Source organism: Pseudorasbora parva, chromosome 1, assembly GCF_024679245.1.
Source record: "Pseudorasbora parva isolate DD20220531a chromosome 1, ASM2467924v1, whole genome shotgun sequence".
Classification (NCBI taxonomy): domain Eukaryota; kingdom Metazoa; phylum Chordata; class Actinopteri; order Cypriniformes; family Gobionidae; genus Pseudorasbora; species Pseudorasbora parva.
The window spans coordinates 36,364,893-36,384,225 of record NC_090172.1 but is presented as its reverse complement, the minus strand read 5'-3'; the positions used below and the strand labels follow the sequence as shown (position 1 = coordinate 36,384,225).

The 19,333-nt window shown below is 36.6% G+C and overlaps 3 protein-coding genes across 6 annotated transcripts; all 3 read right to left on the bottom strand.

Moving 5' to 3' along the window:
• Positions 1-4,472: 4,472 nt before the first annotated feature.
• Positions 4,473-7,229, bottom strand: LOC137071519 (low choriolytic enzyme-like). 3 transcript variants are annotated; one of them, XM_067439618.1, is made up of 8 exons: positions 6,369-6,467; positions 6,143-6,205; positions 5,919-6,062; positions 5,608-5,725; positions 5,269-5,447; positions 5,072-5,153; positions 4,839-4,963; positions 4,473-4,639 (listed from the first exon to the last, which is right to left on the bottom strand). In XM_067439618.1, coding segments are annotated over exons 1-8 (780 nt in total). In that variant the 5' UTR covers positions 6,436-6,467; the 3' UTR covers positions 4,473-4,637. The 3 variants fall into 3 exon arrangements, with proteins under 3 accessions (XP_067295719.1, XP_067295728.1, XP_067295711.1); XM_067439627.1 differs by lacking the exons at positions 4,473-4,639; positions 6,369-6,467 and adding an exon at positions 6,578-7,229 and having other exon boundaries at positions 4,831-4,963; XM_067439610.1 differs by lacking the exon at positions 4,473-4,639 and having other exon boundaries at positions 4,831-4,963.
• Positions 7,230-7,869: 640 nt separating this feature from the next.
• On the bottom strand, positions 7,870-10,129 carry LOC137043608 (low choriolytic enzyme-like). The gene is made up of 8 exons (XM_067420310.1): positions 9,964-10,129; positions 9,640-9,702; positions 9,424-9,567; positions 9,150-9,267; positions 8,617-8,795; positions 8,451-8,532; positions 8,251-8,375; positions 7,870-7,996 (listed from the first exon to the last, which is right to left on the bottom strand). Coding segments are annotated over exons 1-8 (828 nt in total). The 5' UTR covers positions 10,079-10,129; the 3' UTR covers positions 7,870-7,994.
• Positions 10,130-15,217: 5,088 nt separating this feature from the next.
• On the bottom strand, positions 15,218-17,861 carry npsn (nephrosin). 2 transcript variants are annotated; one of them, XM_067439597.1, is made up of 9 exons: positions 17,756-17,839; positions 17,602-17,623; positions 17,444-17,506; positions 17,155-17,307; positions 16,958-17,075; positions 16,698-16,876; positions 16,118-16,199; positions 15,874-15,995; positions 15,218-15,694 (listed from the first exon to the last, which is right to left on the bottom strand). In XM_067439597.1, exons 1-9 carry the CDS (start codon positions 17,819-17,821, stop codon positions 15,687-15,689), a joined length of 813 nt encoding a protein of 270 aa, XP_067295698.1. In that variant the 5' UTR covers positions 17,822-17,839; the 3' UTR covers positions 15,218-15,686. The 2 variants fall into 2 exon arrangements, with proteins under 2 accessions (XP_067295698.1, XP_067295689.1); XM_067439588.1 differs by having other exon boundaries at positions 15,219-15,694; positions 17,593-17,623; positions 17,756-17,861.
• Positions 17,862-19,333: the final 1,472 nt, after the last annotated feature.

Sequence of the window (19,333 nt, the reverse complement as noted above, 5' to 3'; positions counted from 1 at the left end):
TAAGAGACCAGCAGTCTGCCACATACCACTTCTTGCATCCCCCGCGTGCGTTTGTTTCACACCCTCTGCCAGGAGAGGGAACTGTACCTTCCTTTCGCACAACACATGGATTCTCATCTTATAGATGAATACCACCGTTCAATTCTCACAAAGAAACATTATTCTTCTTGTCTGGCTATCACCAGACCAAGCTCAATTTTTCTGAAAATTTTAAACAAAACAAAAATCAATCACTATGCTCAAATAAGTAAAAAAAATATCCTTTTGGAAGACATAATTTATGTATAATGTGATGCAGGCACCTTATTTAGGCCATGGTGTCCCTTAAAGGAGTCCTGCAGCACTGGGAAGATTAATCTGTATTTAAACTGGGTCATTAATGTAGTAGAAATGTGAAATTATTTTTTAATTTGTTGCTTTCTAGACTGAGAAAAGACAGAAAATGTATTTTTGTCTCATGGGGATGAAAGACAACAATTCCCAAAATGCTTCGCTGCCCTACAAGGCCATTCCCAAAGCCACCGCTACTGGATTACTGAATTACTTTCACTTTCCCAACGCAACCGCGTTCATTTTCATAAAATCAGTTCAGTTAGAGAACAGACACTACAATTAAAAATTGAACGTGTCTGTTCAATATGTGATTTAGCCGCTGAGGGAGTCTCACAGCCCAAAACTCTGCAGGAGTCAGATATATTGACAGTCATGGATGAGCTTGTGATGAGAGCTGAGGTAAACGCGTCGGCGGCATAGAGTCACAGCGCATGACAGTCGTGTTTTTAGTTCATGCCTTTAAAAGCTTAACTTTCATAGGAATTAGTTTGAAAAGTTGAAAGACTTACTTTGCTCTGCTGGCCGTACCTTTCCTTGAATGCCTGAGGCTGCAGCTGCCAGAGCTGAGTGCTATGTGATCTCCCATCCCCCACGCGCTGAAAACGTGGAAATGGCTCTCTCTGCTGGCTGTAGTCTTTAGCCTCTGGCCAACAATTCTTCCCATGGCGCAAATTGACCATATTTGCGTCATGGGAGGAATTTTTCCAGAAATAAAATGCATAAATCTCTTGTCTCAGGGGGATATGGGGGTTGGGGGGGGGGGGGGAAGCACAATCATTCGAATATACTCCAGGTTTTCTACTGATACAAAGCCATATGCTAATCGCTGAAGTAACCCTTTACAGGTTTAGTTCACCCAAAAATTAAAAATATTTAATTAATTACTCACCCTCATGTCGTTGGACACCCGTAAGACCTTTGTTCATCTTCGGAACTCAAATGAAGATATGACGCAGATCCACCGTTCGGATACATGATGACCCAGAAGCGAGGAGGAGTGCCGCTATCGCGTGAGTTCACGTCCAAGACATACACGTAAGACAATAACTTGTCATTGTTTTGATTTTTTTGCGCACAAAAAATATTCTCGTCACTTCGTAAAATTATTGTACAGCTGACTGTAAGTGAGATGGACTTTGTAACAACGTTTTTAGAGCCTTTTATGGGTCTTGTGAGTGCAGGGCCGGCCCGTGGCATAGGCGCCCCTTGATACAAGGGGCACCAAGTAAAATCTTGCCTAGGGCAGCAAATTGGTCAGGGCCGGTCAGGGAAATTCTGCAATTTCTTCAGAACAAAGCCAATTTCTACTCTAAAGTCTCATGCTACTCTGTATGCGCTCTTCTGATGAAACACCGTCTAAACACAACCCCATGTCAGATAGTGTGAGTTGAAATATGTCAAAATACTACAGTGGATTATTTTTCTCCATTTTTTGATAGTATTTTTTTTTCCAAATGTAAGTAGTGACAAGATCACTCATTATTTTCAATCTGAGTGTATTGGTTTTCTATTGACGGGATGAAAATGCTGTCAGATCAAACTAAGAGGATTTCTCTTGGAAAATGGCAAACCAATCCACAGGGTGTCATCAAGCAGCCATCAATGTCATTTTATAAAAAGCAAGAAAAAATGGATGTAATAATGGTGAAGAAATGTCAAACGCTCTCTGATAGAAAAGAGCAAATCCTGATATCTTTTTGATATCTCAAAAAGATGTTTCACATCACACCAAATCTGTTCAATTTACAGTAAAGTTGGTGATTTATAAAAACAAAAACAAAAATGCTTTAGGATAATGCTTCACTAGTAAGATATACTATTGTACAAAACCCCTATATATCAGAAGAAACAAGTTGAGTAGTTTGTAGTAAGATATGACAATGTAACTTACCTACACTTCCAGGTGACACACTGGTGTCACTGTGGGTTTGGCATGACAGAAACCAAAAGTGGCTCATTCTATGCAAAGCTGTGGGAGACAAAGTTGACATTGTCTCGTTAAATGGTGTTGAAGCAGATACAGGCAACGAAATGAACACATTGACTGAGCACAAAACACGCATCCCACTAACTTCCCAAAGTCACATTTTTGTTGTTTACACAGAGACAGTAAAAACCTTGTACTTTGAAATCTTGTTTTCAGGCCCCCAAAACACCTTTGTCATGTTAATTAACAACCATAAAGTTTTCTGGTTTTTAAGTGAAAATGGTGTTGTGTAAACACCACTAATGTAGTCCAAATTCACAAGATTAATGCTGCATTCACATTGGTAAATTAAATTATTACGACCTTGTCGCATTCAAGTGCTTTGTTGTTAAAAAAACAGAAACCCTGGATGACACAAGTTTATTCTTGCCTATTGAGAAAATCTTATTAAAGCCAAAATTAATTTAGGTCAAATATTTGCTGTGTAATATACAATAATACAATATGCTTTAGATGATTAGTCATATATCAAGTTTTATTAGCAAATTCAGGAGCAACACGTTCAAATTTCCTAACCAATCAGTAAGATATGAGGCTTATACTGTATAGCCGGTTTGCCTATGTTCCTCGACAGTTTTCTCCATCCCACCACCTTTCTCCATACACCTCAAACCACGTATCCTAACCAGAGATAGCCAAAAGGGGAGTATACTGGGATTCGGCCAAAATTCTGAGCTCGGAGCCCTCCCCTCGTACAGCATGCCAAATACGCATATGTTTAATTCTAAAAAGTGTGAACTACAACAAGACAAGTTGATGCAGCAGTTGTGGGGAAAAAAAACAATAAAGTTTAACCTACCAGCCACAGCAATCATTCTTCACAAACACCATCTCAGGAACTTGTATCAAAATCATCCCCAAACTTCCCAGTGGTAAATATATGACTTTCGACTGGGAAACTATTAGGATTTTACAATAACACATAAGGTAGCAAATATGAAATAATACACTCAATTATTAGTGAATGAACCCTATTGCTTTCACCATGGATGGAGCAAACTGTTGCAAGTGAGCAGATGTTGAACATTAAAGCGTTAGTGTTCTACTCTACAGAGACTGCTGTTAAAACAAATGGGCAGCCTAAACACCCAATATTAGATGGACTTGTGTGAAAGGTGATGTGTAAATAGTCACTTTCATGTTATCTCTTTTCATTTAAATGACAAGAGAAAATATTTGAAAAGATATGAACATCACGTGACTGCATCAAAAGGGACAACAAAACCTAATCATGAGATAAAGTTTACTAAATCGATTTAATCCATTTACGGTACCCATCATTTTCTTTGATGTTTGATAGCTAAACTAATGGCGTAGAATATATCTGATCAAGATGACTTCTGAAAGGTCTGGGAGGATCGACTCATGAACAGGAATGAAGGAAGTAATAAATTCAGTCAGTAACTAATAAAATAAGAACAAATAAACTAGCAAAAGAACAAATATACAAATTAACAAAGTTTAGGTAGAAACTGATATTGAATGTATTAAAATGTATTCAATTAATGTGTTAAAAACCGCATAGTTTACTTTTTATTAATAAAATATAGATTAATCCTTATTAAAGTAAAAGTTATTCATTAAAGATCAGTGAGTGATTTTCTTTTGTTCTATGATTAACGTTAATGACAAACTTCAGCAGGTTTATTAGGGTGCTAGCCATAGACTGTAAATTGTATCTGTAGTACAATCTTTTACTGTAATCATCTTTTACTGTAATCATTTTGTAATCAAGTGAAATGTATTTTAAGGGATTTAGCATTTGTTTTCTGTTTCACTGATGTCTTTATTTAGGGCTATAAAATATTATTTAATGCCAAGGATGCCAATGGTTCATTATAGCAACTAAGAATATAAAAAATTGGCAATAATAAGAAAGGGCCTCTTTTTTGAAAATAGATCTATATGATACAATTCTGCCTCAATTCAAATTTTTTTTTAAAAAATGAATAGCTTCTTGGAACTGTCTACGCTGAAAACCATGTAAGCAAATACCACATCCTAATCCCTGACCTTTTGTCAGGATCCATCAGAATAATCTTCATAACCATGTTGAAGTATTAAGAACGCTTGAATTTTCTTACTAATAAGTATGCAATAGGAAATGTATTTCATTTTCAGTGTAAGTGATTCATTTCTTCAGAGACTTAAATTCTCAAATTCTTTTTTATTGGATTTATATTAGAATATCATTTTTCTTAATACATATGGTAGAATGATGCAAGTTCAGAAGTCAGCAACATCCATGAAACTTTGGTTCTTCAGTGAATTGTTTTCCCTTTGTTTCTTGTCTGGGTGCTGAATGCACTTCCACTGCTCCTAAAAGATGGGTAGATCACCAAGAGTCAGTTTAAAGTTCCCCTTACTTATTCTCGTGGTAAACATAAAAAAGTATAAAATTGAATCACAGATTTGCTAGACAATGCAATGGCTCTAAATCTCTGGCTATCATTCATCCAATACTAAATAGTAGGGGTCTATTCTTTTGAGAATAGAATATGAGAAATATGTCACTCACAGCACTGGTAGAGCTTATTGAGCCTGGTGATGTCATTCTGGCTCATCTGAGTAGACTTGCCCAGCTCAGCATTGCTGTTAGGAATGGGAACCATGGTGGGGTATCCATTCTTGGAGAAAGCATATCTGATAGAGAAAAGACGACAGATGCAGTTTACAATCTGGTGCACCTTACACAGAGGAAAACCTAATCTCATTATCATCTCATCATCATCTCCTCATGAGCTCTCTCACTTCTCGTACTGCATCACAGAGCTGTAGTCGTAGGGAGTTCCCTGGTTCAGTGTGTTGATTTTGTTGAAGTTGTACTTCATGTCTAATGATCAAACAAAAACAGGTGATTTCAGAAATGTGCTAGTCTAGATCTGCACTAAAGCACTGAAATGATCAACATGTGTTCTTCAAAAATGGTTCTGTTATTCAACATGTACTATCAATGATGTTCTCCCAGACGACTCGAATGTGATTGTCACGGTCATTGCGGGTCTGTTCATGGTTGAAGCCAAGAGCGTGGAGCAGCTCGTGCTGCACAGTGCTGTGGTAAAGGCAGCCGTTACGGGCCAGAGACACAGTCTGGGTGTTACCCTGTCGACCAACGTACGAGTAGCATCTGTGAGACAAATTAATAGAATTCATCTTTTGATATTAGATAAAGATCATTTTCATCCCCATCACCCTCAAATTTAATTCTATAATCTATAGATTCAATCTATAATCTATTGTCTAGTCTGTGATGTATTTATGATTCAGATTTGAATTCTATTACATACCCACTGCGAGACTCAATGCTGATATAGTCTCTCTCATTGCTGCGGCGGAAGAAGCGGATACAGGAGACGGAAGCAAAAGAGTCCAGACCACGCTTTATGATTTCCAGCTCTCGGGAGGCTGAAAGGGCAAAGGTTAAAGGTTACTATTGAAATTTGTGCCTTACTTCACATTTACATGCTTTTGCACTGATTTTAAGACTCAAGCATTAGATTCTTCCCTAACATTTAGCAACAGTAAAGAGTAGGCTGTCTTATTCTTTATTCTCTTTGGGCTCTGAATGGAAACATGAATGAAAATATTAGTGACTTACAGTAGTGGTTGGCGATGACGTAAGGTACATAAATCTTGCCGTCGCTGTATTTGGGCCAGAGGCAGCCGTAGGAGGTGCAGGGATCAGCATTTTTTTCATTCACAGCAATGTCATCCAATAACTTGGGCTCATCAGGTTCAGGAACTAACACATAAACAGTTCATTTGGGAATTTTTAATGAAGGACAATTGCAATATTGATGTTTATAAGTGGTGAGTACGTACCAATGCCTCTGTTGGCTCTGTACAGCAGCTCAGACACAGACAGCTCAGCAGACTTGTCCTCAACTATTATAAAGACACATCAACATGTATAACGAACCAATACTTAGATCAATTGATCATCTACTGTAGCTGTCAATATTTGAAGAATTCTTTAATCTTAAAACTTTACAATTTCCTTTTTGCAAACTCATTTGCACAGTTAAAGCTTCTGGAGTATTTTACTTACCAAGCTGAATGTTAGTTGTGCCAAAACACCACACACAACACGGACATGGGAAAGAAACATAAGTCATAATTTTACATTCTTCATTATAACAATTGGTATTCAGAGAAGTGCAGGCATAATGCAATGTTTTTTGCATGCATCTTTGCAACCTACTGGAATGTGTGTGTGTGTGTGTGTGTGTGTGTGTGTGTGTGTGTGTGTGTGAGTGCGTGCGTGTGTGTGTGTGTGCCTTACCATCTCCTCAGCTCTAACAGAGGAAACGAAGAGCAGGGCCAACAGGCCAAAATTCAACTTGGCTACAAACATTGCGTCGAAAGACCTGTGGAAAGAACCAGGGCACAGCTGTTAAAGCAGAATACGTCAAATGAATTAAGTTAAGTCCTTTTACTAATATTTATCAACATATTTTAATGTCTATCCATTTTTTAGGGTCACTAGGGAAAGGCAGAGGAGCACCCTGTACAGGTGCATGGCCAGTCCATTATAGGTCTCATATAATACTTTGGCATAACACTGATATTCAACATAACTTCTAAAGAATTATTTGTAACTGTAATACTTTAGACCCACAGGGAAGATGCTATGTGAATATCTGAAAAAAGGGACACCACACATTTTTTTATCTTAATTATAATAAAATTTGACCATTATAAACTTGTGCCATTTCTCATCAGATGCTCAAAAAATGTGACATTGAATAGAAAGGGGAAACGTACCAGTCCTCTTACCTTAGATTTCCAAAGCCAGTGCAACACTATGGCCATAAGAGGCTTTTATATACCTAGACCATATCAATGCAATCTTTCTATAGATATGGCCAGTAGTGAACATGCTGACATGTTGTTTGAAAAAGAACAGGTGTGAAATTCCCTCATTTCTGTCTTCATAGGAACACGTCAAAAAACAAATCCGATGAACTATCAGAGCTGATGGATTAATTTTCTAATTAAATATTATATTTATTTCAGTAATTAAAAAAATAATGGATGTTTTTTGAGCCTTCTCTTGTGTTCGAGTCATTCTGACACAGAGAAGATTTTCTTTTTCCTAAAAATGTTAGTTATCGCATTGTACAAAAACCTGACTATAACCCCTTTTTTAAAATACTTTCTGTGCTTTTTGGGGATTTTCCCCCCACCTTGGTACACTTGGAGCTCTCACATTATTTTAAAGAATAGACCTCAACAACTTTAAAGAATGTTTTACAACCTAAATATTTTTTTGGTTGACAATGATACATGTGTTTATGGACATGACCCAAGAATGACATTTTCAGCCAAATATGACCCAACAGCCTCATAATTTAATTCACTACTTTAAATGTAGGAATATGGAAGGCCAGTGTATAACTATTTCTATAAATTGCTGTCTTCTTCACACTGTCATTTTTAAAATAGCAAACTATTTAAAAGATATCATAACATGGATTATTCACACTGGTTTAGAATTATTTAATAAGTGTGAATAATCCCTTTTCTCTGTAAAAAATCACACAGACTGGTTATGATTGCTCTCTTGAAAATTTATTGGTGATTCAAGTAAGCACATAAGTCAACACCATCCATGATACTTGAGTGAGTTGTAGTTTAGGCTGCATATCTGGGTGCTGAAGACATGTTCTGTTGTTTCTATGAAGGAGAAAATCATCAAGTACCATCAAGAATAATATAAACCATCATAAAACCATCTAGGTTAAATATATGTTTTTTAAAAATGTAACTACACATTTAATTTAATTAAGCTTTACATTTAAATTTGTACACAATTAACATTTTAATGTGAATTAAATGACTTTTTTGCCATGTTTTGAAGATCTTCCCAATCCAACAACCTTCCACCAGATGTAATGCTATGAATTCCAGAATAAGAAGGAGAGACTCACAGCACTGGTAGAGCCTGTTGATTCTGATGATGTCATTTTGGCTCATCTCAGTAGATGTGCCCAGCGCAGCATTATTGTTAGGAATGGGAATCATGGTGGGAAGGCCATTCTTGGAGAAAGCATATCTGATAGAGCAAGTGACATAAATTTGATTAAAATCTGGTACACCTTAAACAGAAAGAAGCCTCATCTCCTCTCACCTCTCGTACTGCATCACAGAGCTGTAGTCGTAGGGAGTTCCCTGGTTCAGTGTGTTGATTTTGTTGAAGTTGTACTTCATGTCTGATGAGCAAACAAATTTTCACTTACGGTCGTAAAAATCTATTGTATGAAATAAAACGACCTAACAATACTATAATACAGTACCATCCATGATGTTCTCCCAGACGACTTGGATGTGATTGTCACGGTCATTGCGGGTCTGTTCATGGTTGAAGCCAAGAGCGTGGAGCAGCTCGTGCTGCACAGTGCTGTGGTAAAGGCAGCCATTACGGGCCAGAGACACCGTCTGGGCGTAACCCTGACGACCAACATATGAGTAGCATCTGTGAGACAGAGATCCATAAGTTGTACATTTTTGACCCATCTCTGATTTTATCTTCATCTTGATATACTTTCATCACAAATTACATTTGGAAGGAAATTAATTTTGACTTTTGTATAGCCTTCGCCTTCTCTCTGCCTTGTCTTGAGACTTTGTCGTTTTGTCCGATTTCTGTTTAAGTGTGTTATGTACCCACTGCGAGACTCAATGCTGATATAGTCTTCATCTTGATATACTTTCATCACAAATTACATTTGGAAGGAAATTAATTTTGACTTTTGTATAGCCTTCGCCTTCTCTCTGCCTTGTCATGAGACTTTGTTTTGTCCGATTTCTGTTTTAGTGTGTTATGTACCCACTGCGTGACTCAATGCTGATATAGTCTCTCTCATTGCTGCGGGGGAAGAAGCGGATACAAGTGCTGTAGGAGAAAGAATCCAGACCACGTTGGATGATCTCCAGCTCACGGGAGGCTGAAAGGGCAAAGAGATCAGAGTTTGCTACTATGCGCAAGGTTACATCCTTTCAGTAAATCTCAGCATCATGCACAAGGTACTCCAGCAAGAGTACGGAATTTAGCCTACTTTATGTAAAGAGTAAAAACATGAATGAAAATATTAGTGACTTACAGTAGTGGTTGGCGATGACGTAAGGTACATAAATCTTGCCGTCGCTGTATTTGGGCCAGAGGCAGCCGTAGGAGGTGCAGGGATCAGCATTTTTTTCATTCACGGCAATGTCATCCATTAACTTGGGCTCATCAGGTTCAGGAACTAACACATAAACAGTTCATTTGGGACTTTTTAATGAAGGACAATTGCAATATTGATGTTGAGGCTACGTACCAATGCCTCTGTTGGCTCTGTGCAGCAGCTCAGACACAGACAGCTTTGCAGACTTGTCCTCAACTAAAACACATCAATACATTCACCATTACTTCAGTCAATTCATCATGTAGAAATTGTGCCTTTGCTTAAATTATTTAAGGTTTCATCTCAAAGTTTTTTATAATTTCATATATATTTGCAGAGCTGCTAGAGTGTTTGACTTACCAGGCTAAACGTGAACACCACACACAACACGGACATGGAAAATAAATAATTAAGTGAAGTCAAATCATATTACATTCTTTAATTTTACATGAGTTATATGAAGAAATTTCATGAATCATTTGCAGAGTACTATATATGTGTGTGCATGTATAAATATGTATTTTACCTTCCCCTCAGCTGAGAAGACCAGCAGCAGGGCCATCAGGCCAAAAGTAACCTTGGTCACAAACATGGCAGCCAAAAACCTATAATAACAGGGATAAAAGACCTACAGAAAGAACAAGGGCACAGCAGTTTGGTGAGACAGAATTCACAGATAAGTGCACAATTTGTCATGTGAAATCAGAAATCTCAAATTATAGAATACAAAGCCATGATAAGTATCATTTTTTAAATGAAATAAAAATCTCAGATGGACACCATAACCTTATCAACTGTTACAAAACCAATTTAAGTTTTCAATAAATATATGTTGCCTTCCTCATTTCCTATTCTGCTCAATCAATAGCAACTTCATAAATGAGAATATGTTTAAACAGACAGCTTAAACATACCGCTATTCTCACCTCAGTCCCTCAAGATTCATAGCAACACATTTATATACCCTGGTTCGAGTCCATATCAAAATGATCTTTACAAATATACGGGCAAAAGAGTTACGATTTGTTTAACCTTGAATGAAAAAGAACAGGTGTGAAATTCCCTTCATTGGAGCATGTGTCATAAACAACTGCATAAGAACTTATGAGTTACTGTGTAACCTCGAGCTTGAGCGGCAGATGATAGAAATTTAGCATGCAATTATAATAAACTGAATGTTGTTTTGTGTTAGTGTGGACAATAACATAGCTAGTTATCGTTATAGTTATATATGTAGTTATCTGAGTCATATTGTACGCAAATATAATAATAGCCCAAAAGCATTTGAAAATTCCCCAAAATTTTGACTGCAGCAATTTATGAGTGCTGAATTCATATTTCCAGTCACATGTTCAGAGGTGGGGAATGCTCAAAACAGTACATGCTGGTATGAAAAGAAACATTATCTTTGAAACGTTTAGAAAACATGATAAACATGCAAGTGTTTTTTTCTCTTCTCCTTACTCAGGGAGTTCAGTCTTGTGTAACCTTCAATCTTCACTGAAGAACAGGTGTGAAATTCCCTGTCACAGCATGGTGCCATCACATGCAGACAAACCAGAAACAGTAAGGGTCTTTACTTCACTAAGTATCCAGTCATCCTTACTTGTGGTTAAGTTTCTGATAAATTTTCATTCTTGAATGTAATCATTCATCTTTTAGTTTAGATGTTCTAGTTCAGTTATCCAGTGAATCCAATTGCATAAATTGCTACATTTACAACCACTGCATATAGAGATGTGTAACTACGATGTGTGTACAATGTACAAAGTCATTGTTCTGTTCATTGTTCAAAGACATCATTTCTGTTCTGCCGGACTTGGAATGCCCTACCTGACCATCTGAGGGCACCTCAAGCTTTTGAGACTTTTAAAAAACGACTTAAAACATTTCTTTTTGGGAGAGTTTATGTCTTTTATATATTAAATCTATTAGTATTTTGCCATTTTTAAATGAGCTTAACTGTAGCACTTTGAGATTTGTTTGACCAAATGTAAAGTGCAATACAAATAAAATGTGTTATTATTATTTAAGATACTAATATGTGTTAAGGTAGATAAGGTAAAAAAATGTATACCATTTGAAAAAGGACCACCCCACCAATGTCAGCTTTATGTTTTCAAAATATTGTTGTTTATTGTTGTAAAGATTAGTTGTCAATATTACATTAACATTTGTTTGTTAATAATTTTATTCTGTTACAGTTAACATTGTAGTGCTGCTGTTGTGTTGAGGGTTCTGTGACAATCATTATAATAATGCCTCCAATGCCTAATAATCTAAGATGATTTAGTCTATACAAATTAATATAAACAGACCTAATGTATTTAATTTGTTACATATTCAGAAGAAAATCATAACATTTATTCAGAAGGCAATCAATTTAACATTCCTTGCGTAGATATTTGTTTTTAAAGCTTTCCTGAAACTGAAGTAAACAAAATCATGGGTTTGAATGAAACATATGAACTGATCAGAAATGTTTCCCCTGTAAGTCTGTAATGTCTGCATGGATAAATGTAATATTGATTAGAGAGTTAGAGAGGTTAGAGAATGTTGCATGGAAATGTTTTTTGTGGGTAATTGCATGTCTGAAAAAACACAATGTATAAATTAAAGCTGCGAGCAGCGATGACGGGCCCTTTTTTGTCTTTTTTAGTCTTTTGCTAAGGAAACACCATTTGAGATATCCAATAACCGTTCGCATTTTAGAATCTTCTGTATATTTACTTCATGTTGTCCGAGTTTGGAGGAGATTGAATGAATGTGATCAGCCTCTTACAACGAACGCACAGCTGAAGTTTCATCAAAATGAATTAATGTATGCAAAAGTTATAACACACTTCCTGTTTCCCTTTTCTCACCATAAATTCATTCGTTTGAGATATCAAAAAGTCGCTTGCAATTTAGCATCCTCAGTGTCTTGACTTTAGGCTGACCGAGTTTGATGCTGATCAGGTGAATCGTATGGACAGGGGCGTAGCACCAAATTTTGGGCCCTGGGTACAAACCATCTTGCTGGGCCCCCGTACCATGTATGTGTATGTATAGAAAACGGACTTCCCTGCCTTGGGCCCTGGTTACTCAGTACCCTTTATCCCCCCAGTCCCACGCCCCTGCGTATGGAGTACAGTATTGTTCAAAATAATAGCAGTACAATGTGACTAACCAGAATAATCAAGGTTTTTCGTATATTTTTTTATTGCTACGTGGCAAACAAGTTACCAGTAGGTTCAGTAGATTGTCAGAAAACAAATGAGACCCAGCATTCATGATATGCACGCTCTTAAGGCTGTGCAATTCGGCAAGTTGAATTAGTTGAAAGGGGTGTGTTCAAAAAAATAGCAGTGTGGCATTCAATCACTGAGGTCATCAATTTTGTGAAGAAACAGGTGTGAATCAGGTGGCCCCTATTTAAGGATGAAGCCAACACTTGTTGAACATGCTTTTGAAAGCTGAGGAAAATGGGTCGTTCAAGACATTGTTCAGAAGAACAGCGTACTTTGATTAAAAAGTTGATTAGAGAGGGGAAAACCTATAAAGAGGTGCAAAAAATGATAGGCTGTTCAGCTAAAATGATCTCCAATGCCTTAAAATGGAGAGCAAAACCAGAGAGACGTGGAAGAAAACGGAAGACAACCATCAGAATGGATAGAAGAATAACCAGAATGGCAAAGGCTCAGCCAATGATCACCTCCAGGATGATCAAAGACAGTCTGGAGTTACCTGTAAGTACTGTGACAGTTAGAAGACGTCTGTGTGAAGCTAATCTATTTTCAAGAATCCCCCGCAAAGTCCCTCTGTTAAAAAAAAGGCATGTGCAGAAGAGGTTACAATTTGCCAAAGAACACATCAACTGGCCTAAAGAGAAATGGAGGAACATTTTGTGGACTGATGAGAGTAAAATTGTTCTTTTTGGGTCCAAGGGCCACAGGCAGTTTGTGAGACGACCCCCAAACTCTGAATTCAAGCCACAGTACACAGTGAAGACAGTGAAGCATGGAGGTGCAAGCATCATGATATGGGCATGTTTCTCCTACTATGGTGTTGGGCCTATTTATCGCATACCAGGGATCATGGATCAGTTTGCATATGTTAAAATACTTGAAGAGGTCATGTTGCCCTATGCTGAAGAGGACATGCCCTTGAAATGGTTGTTTCAACAAGACAATGACCCAAAACACACTAGTAAACGGGCAAAGTCTTGGTTCCAAACCAACAAAATTAATGTTATGGAGTGGCCAGCCCAATCTCCAGACCTTAATCCAATTGAGAACTTGTGGGGTGATATAAAAAAAATGCTGTTTCTGAAGCAAAACCAAGAAATGTGAATGAATTGTGGAATGTTGTTAAAGAATCATGGAGTGGAATAACAGCTGAGAGGTGCCACAAGTTGGTTGACTCCATGCCACACAGATGTCAAGCAGTTTTAAAAAACTGTGGTCATACAACTAAATATTAGTTTAGTGATTCACAGGATTGCTAAATCCCAGAAGAAAAAAAATGTTTGTACAAAATAGTTTTGAGTTTGTACAGTCAAAGGTAGACACTGCTATTTTTTATAACACACCCCTTTCAACTAATTGCCCAATTGCACAGCCTTAAGAGCGTGCATATCATGAATGCTGGGTCTTGTTTGTTTTCTGACAATCTACTGAACCTACTGGTAACTTGTTTGCCACGTAGCAATAAAAAATATACTAAAAACCTTGATTATTTTGGTTAGTCACATTGTACTGCTATTATTTTGAACAATACTGTATGTTAAATTGCAGAGCATGCGTTTTCCGAACAACCCATACTAGCTTACTTCCTGTTGGGCGAAGCTTATGACTATGAGTGCGGAAGTTGTTTGGCCCGATGAGATCTATAAGTGTACCGAGTTTCATACATGTACGTGCAAGTGTGTTTAATATATAGACCCATGTTTTTAAGGGGGCGCTGTTGAGCCCCACTGCCACGCCTGGGTAAAAGGCCTCTGCCCGGCCCTGATGACCGCGCATTCCGATGCGTGTGCAAAGTTTCAAGTGTTTTCGAGCATGGGAAGGGCCCCAAAAATGCCCAAAAGGCGAAATAATAATAATAATCCTTAGAAGAACAATAGGGCTCTGCGCCCTTTCAGGGCTGGGGCCCTAATAATCATGTCAAGTCACCTTTATTTATATAGCACTTTTACAATACTGATCGTTTAAAGCAGCTTTGTAGCAAATATGACCTTGCCTGTTAGCCATCGTTCCACTCAAATGATTCCTGTGCCTTCTCCCAATATGCACCTTTTACTTTTTACATCAAAGGGGGACATATGTTTGAGCGAGGCATACAAAGGTTTTACTTTACAAATGAAGCTAGAGTGAGGTGGTCACACCTTTTTCCAAAAGCATAACTAACAGTTTCATTTCTGAACATTTTTCTGTCATTTTCTAAACCTATATTTATCTCAAAATGCACTAAGAAATACTTCAAACCAGTCAAATGAATGCAATGCTGAGAGGAAAGGCCATTGTTGTTGTTACATTTAGGATGAGTTCATCTGGTTAAAACATAAAACATAAAAATGTTTTAAAATAATAATATAATTTATTCCTGTGATGCAAAGTGGATTTTTCAGCAGCCTTTGTTTCAGTCTTCAGGCACATCATCATTCATAAATTATTATTTTTATATTAATATCATGACAATAACACTGTTGATTGCTCACCAACTTTACTACAAAAAAGGATTGCCAAAAAATACAAAAGACAATTTTTTTTAAATTAAGGTCCCAATGGGTACAGAAGCTTATAAATCATACAGAATGAGTTATTTTGAAAATGTAAAAATGCAGGAAGTTTTGTGTGATGGGTAGGTTTAGGGGCAGGGGCAGTTTAGGCGGACAGAATATATGGTTTGTACAGCATTAAAACAGTCACAGAAGCCATCAGTCAGGGTTGTATTATTATTATTATTTATTTATTTTTAGCAATATCTTGTTTTGAAGAACATTTTAAGTTTACATTATTTGCTTTCTTTTGTTGATTTGTCACATGCATTAGATAAGTATATTTCATTATTCTTATCTTATCTGATTTTATGATGTACATGGAATAGGTAAAATCATTTGACACTGTGATGTGCAAAAAGGAAAGCTTAAAAAAGAATGCAAGGAAAAACGTGGATGAACTTCTTCATCCAACACGCTCTTCATACAGTCCAGCAGCACTTTACTTTCCTTGAGGAAAAAAAGAAGCATAAAATATGAAATGAAAGACATGATTTTGTTGTGATAAGAGACATAATTATAAACCCTACTATACATGCATAGCTTTGTAGTCTAAGGTGGAGTTTTCAGCACAGAATCCTACATTTTAATCAAGTTTTTTTTTCAAATGACGGAAAGGCTGAACTCACTGCAGTAGAGATTATTAATGCGATTGATGTCATTTTGGCTCATTTGTTGAGCTCCACCAATCACAGCGTTGGGATTAGGAATGGGAATCATGGTTGGCTCATTATTCCTGGAGAAAGCATACCTAAAACGACACACATGAAGAAACAACAATAAAAACTGCTTACTATGTTTTTAGAGTTACTAAAAAAATACAAATAAAAAATAAAATAAAATAAAAATCACTGAACTCACAAGAACACTTACCTTCTATAGTGCATCACAGAGTTGTAGTCATAGGGGGTACCCAGATTGTTGGTGTTTGTTTTTTTAAAATTGTGCTCTTGTTCTGTCACAGTGCACAGGAAAGTATTAATGACTTTAAATGTAAACCTGGTAAAAAAAACACTGTGAAGTTTAATCTTGACTTGAAATATATATGTAATAATTGTACTAAATGTACTATTCTGTTTTATGCATTTTGTTTGCTTATTCATTGTTCTATTTGATCATATTTTATTATCTTAATCTCTTGCAATCTTGTTAAACACTTTTCATTCTATGTACAGTACTATTATTTATACAATATACATATTATAAATAGCCTACATATTTACATGGTTTCTGTTGTATGTTAAAACACATCATAAACATTTTTTAAAAGATAAAACATTTTTTAAAAGTGCTTTATAAATAAAAAGCTGTACTATTTCAATTTTACTCATGTTTCAGAAATCTCTGTAGTGAATTCTCATTTTTAAAACTCTGCTCTGAAAAATTTGCCAGCAGAACGCAGCCTACTTTCCAATATAACCAGTTTCTCAAAATAATTGAATAACAGAAATACCAGGAATGATGTTCTGATAAAGGATTCGGATGTATTTGTCACGGTCACTGCGGTTCTGTTCATGGTGGAACCCGAGAGCATGAAGGAGTTCGTGCTGAACAATATTATGATAGATACACCCAACACGCTGGAGAGAAACCACCTGTGCATTAAGTTGGCGCCCCAAATATGAATAGCATCTGTGGGACATAATACATCAGATGGTATATTTATGTGATTGGAAATCATATTTACTAGGAGCCCTGAATCCAGAGATTTACCCAGAATGAGACAGTATGCGAAGATAGTTCCTCTCCCCTTGATGAGGTACGAATCGGATGCAGGAAACTTCCGAAAAGGAACGCATACCTTTTTTGATCACTTCTATTTCTTGTTGAGCTGTGGAAGGGATAGACTGTTGAACAGAATATGTGAATCTGATGAGATGATATCAAATTTAGCTAACATTGCCACTTACAGTAATGGTTTTCGATCACGTAGGGCACATAGACGTTCCCATCACTGCTCGAAGGCCATTTGCACCCACGAGCGACGCATGGATCTGCATTCTGTAGCAGGTTTGGTACAGCGATGTCGTCAAACATGATCAACGGCTTTTTCAGTTCCAGTTCTGCGTGGTATAGAATAATACACAATACAATAGTTCATTATGTTGATACTGGTAGTAGATGAAGAAAGCTGAGGAATTTGCCATGAACTGCTACACAAAAGATGTGCATCAAACTATATAGCCTATAAACTCATACCTGCATGTTGGTTGGTTTCAATTAAAGTTGACACTGGTATATCATCTTTCTCAGTGATTTTACCTGAGACATGAATTAGATTAGTAAATTATTAATAAAATACTACAAAATTACAGGTTCGTTTTTTTTTTTCTTTTTATGCATCTTACCAGTCTTACCACGGATCTTTTCAATTAAATCCTTTAAGAATTTGAAACAAATGAATATTAGTGCCAGTGGTTAAAAATGAAACCAGTGGTTAAAAATGAAAAGTTGCTCCCATTGGGAAAATCATTTAACTATTCAGATATTGTTGACATGTTGTCTTCTCACCTGAATTGAACGACTCTGAGCAGGAACAGAGCTTAGTAGTAAAGAGATTACCACCAACAGGTACATGGTGAGAGCTTTCTGAGGAACTGTCCTGGGTCAAACAGAGCTGACAGTTATATACTCTTCCGAGAGCTGTAACTTCCTTTTCTTTGCAATAACCCAGCCTTCATGAATCCACTGCTAATATACCATATGGTTTAAAACCAAGTATTTGTACAAACACTTAAATGAGTAATTCTTTTTTTCATTTTTATTTGTGCCGTAACGTCGTGAATCATTTTTGTAGGGTTGATTTTTTACAAACCCACAAGAAGAGGTAGTACATTTTCCTCCTAAAATTTGAATAACTTTCTTGACAGTTTATGAGACTATATTGTTATATGCATGGATTCATTTATTTATAAACCAATTTATTTTATTTATATACGATCAAAAAAATGATTCTAGCTGTTTGCTGAGTTTATTTAAATAAAATAAGCTGAAACAACACAAATCTTTAGTTTTTTACTTAAGTGTCATTTTACTTGGTTTTATTAGGTTAAAGGAAATAAAATTTGTTAAATGTTAAGTTAACCTAAACCATTTGTGTTGAGACTACATGAATCATTTATGTTGCGCCAGGGTATTCTCACAAAAATGCGTATAAATAGTACGAGCGTGCAATGTCGTGGAATGTATACGCCAAAACTCATTTTGGCGTGTCTATGGCACGCTGTTTTTCGCGTGCATATGATACACATTTTATGGCGTATTATACATACGAACCTCCCACCCCACCACCCTAAACCTACCCAAGCGCATGTCATATATACGCCCCCACCACCCTAAACCTAAGCGCGTGTCATATATAGGCCATAAAGTGCGTATCATATGCACACGAAAAACTGCATATCATATGCACGCCAAAATGAGTTTTGGCGTATACATTCCACGACATTGCACACTCGTAATATTTATACGCATTTATGTGTGATCGGGTTGGTTGCGCTGACTGAACTGGGCAGTGTATTTCTATTTCCCAGCATGCTTTGCATAGGGATGTCTCAGGAGAGTAAATGTTGAAATGAAGTGCTGTTTAATGTGTTTTTTAGTGAAGGGAAAGACCTGTTAATGTTTTCATGTTATATTTGACAGTTATATTTGACATTTAAAAGTTATGTTGTGTTCATTTTTTTTTTTTGAGGTTACCATTATCGTGACGTGTAGATCTTGTGGTTAAGCTATGCTGTTCTGAAACTGTGTTACTGCCATTGATGAGAGATGCATTACTTGATTATATACTTGCATGTTACAATTAGCAATTGATGAAGTGTTGTTGACTAATAGTTTTTATAGAAATAAAGATAACTAATTCATGTGACGCAGCTCCCATAGAATACATATGGGCATCAGTTCTATCCCTCTCTATACTACTTTATCTAAATGGATTGACATAAAATAATTTAGTCAAAACTACTAAAAAAAATTAAGTTAATACAACAAGATTACAACAAATTTGTGTGGTTGAGCTGACACTATTAAATTAAGCTGTGCCCAACCATAGTAAATAAGTTGAATCAACCTTAATAAATTAAGTTG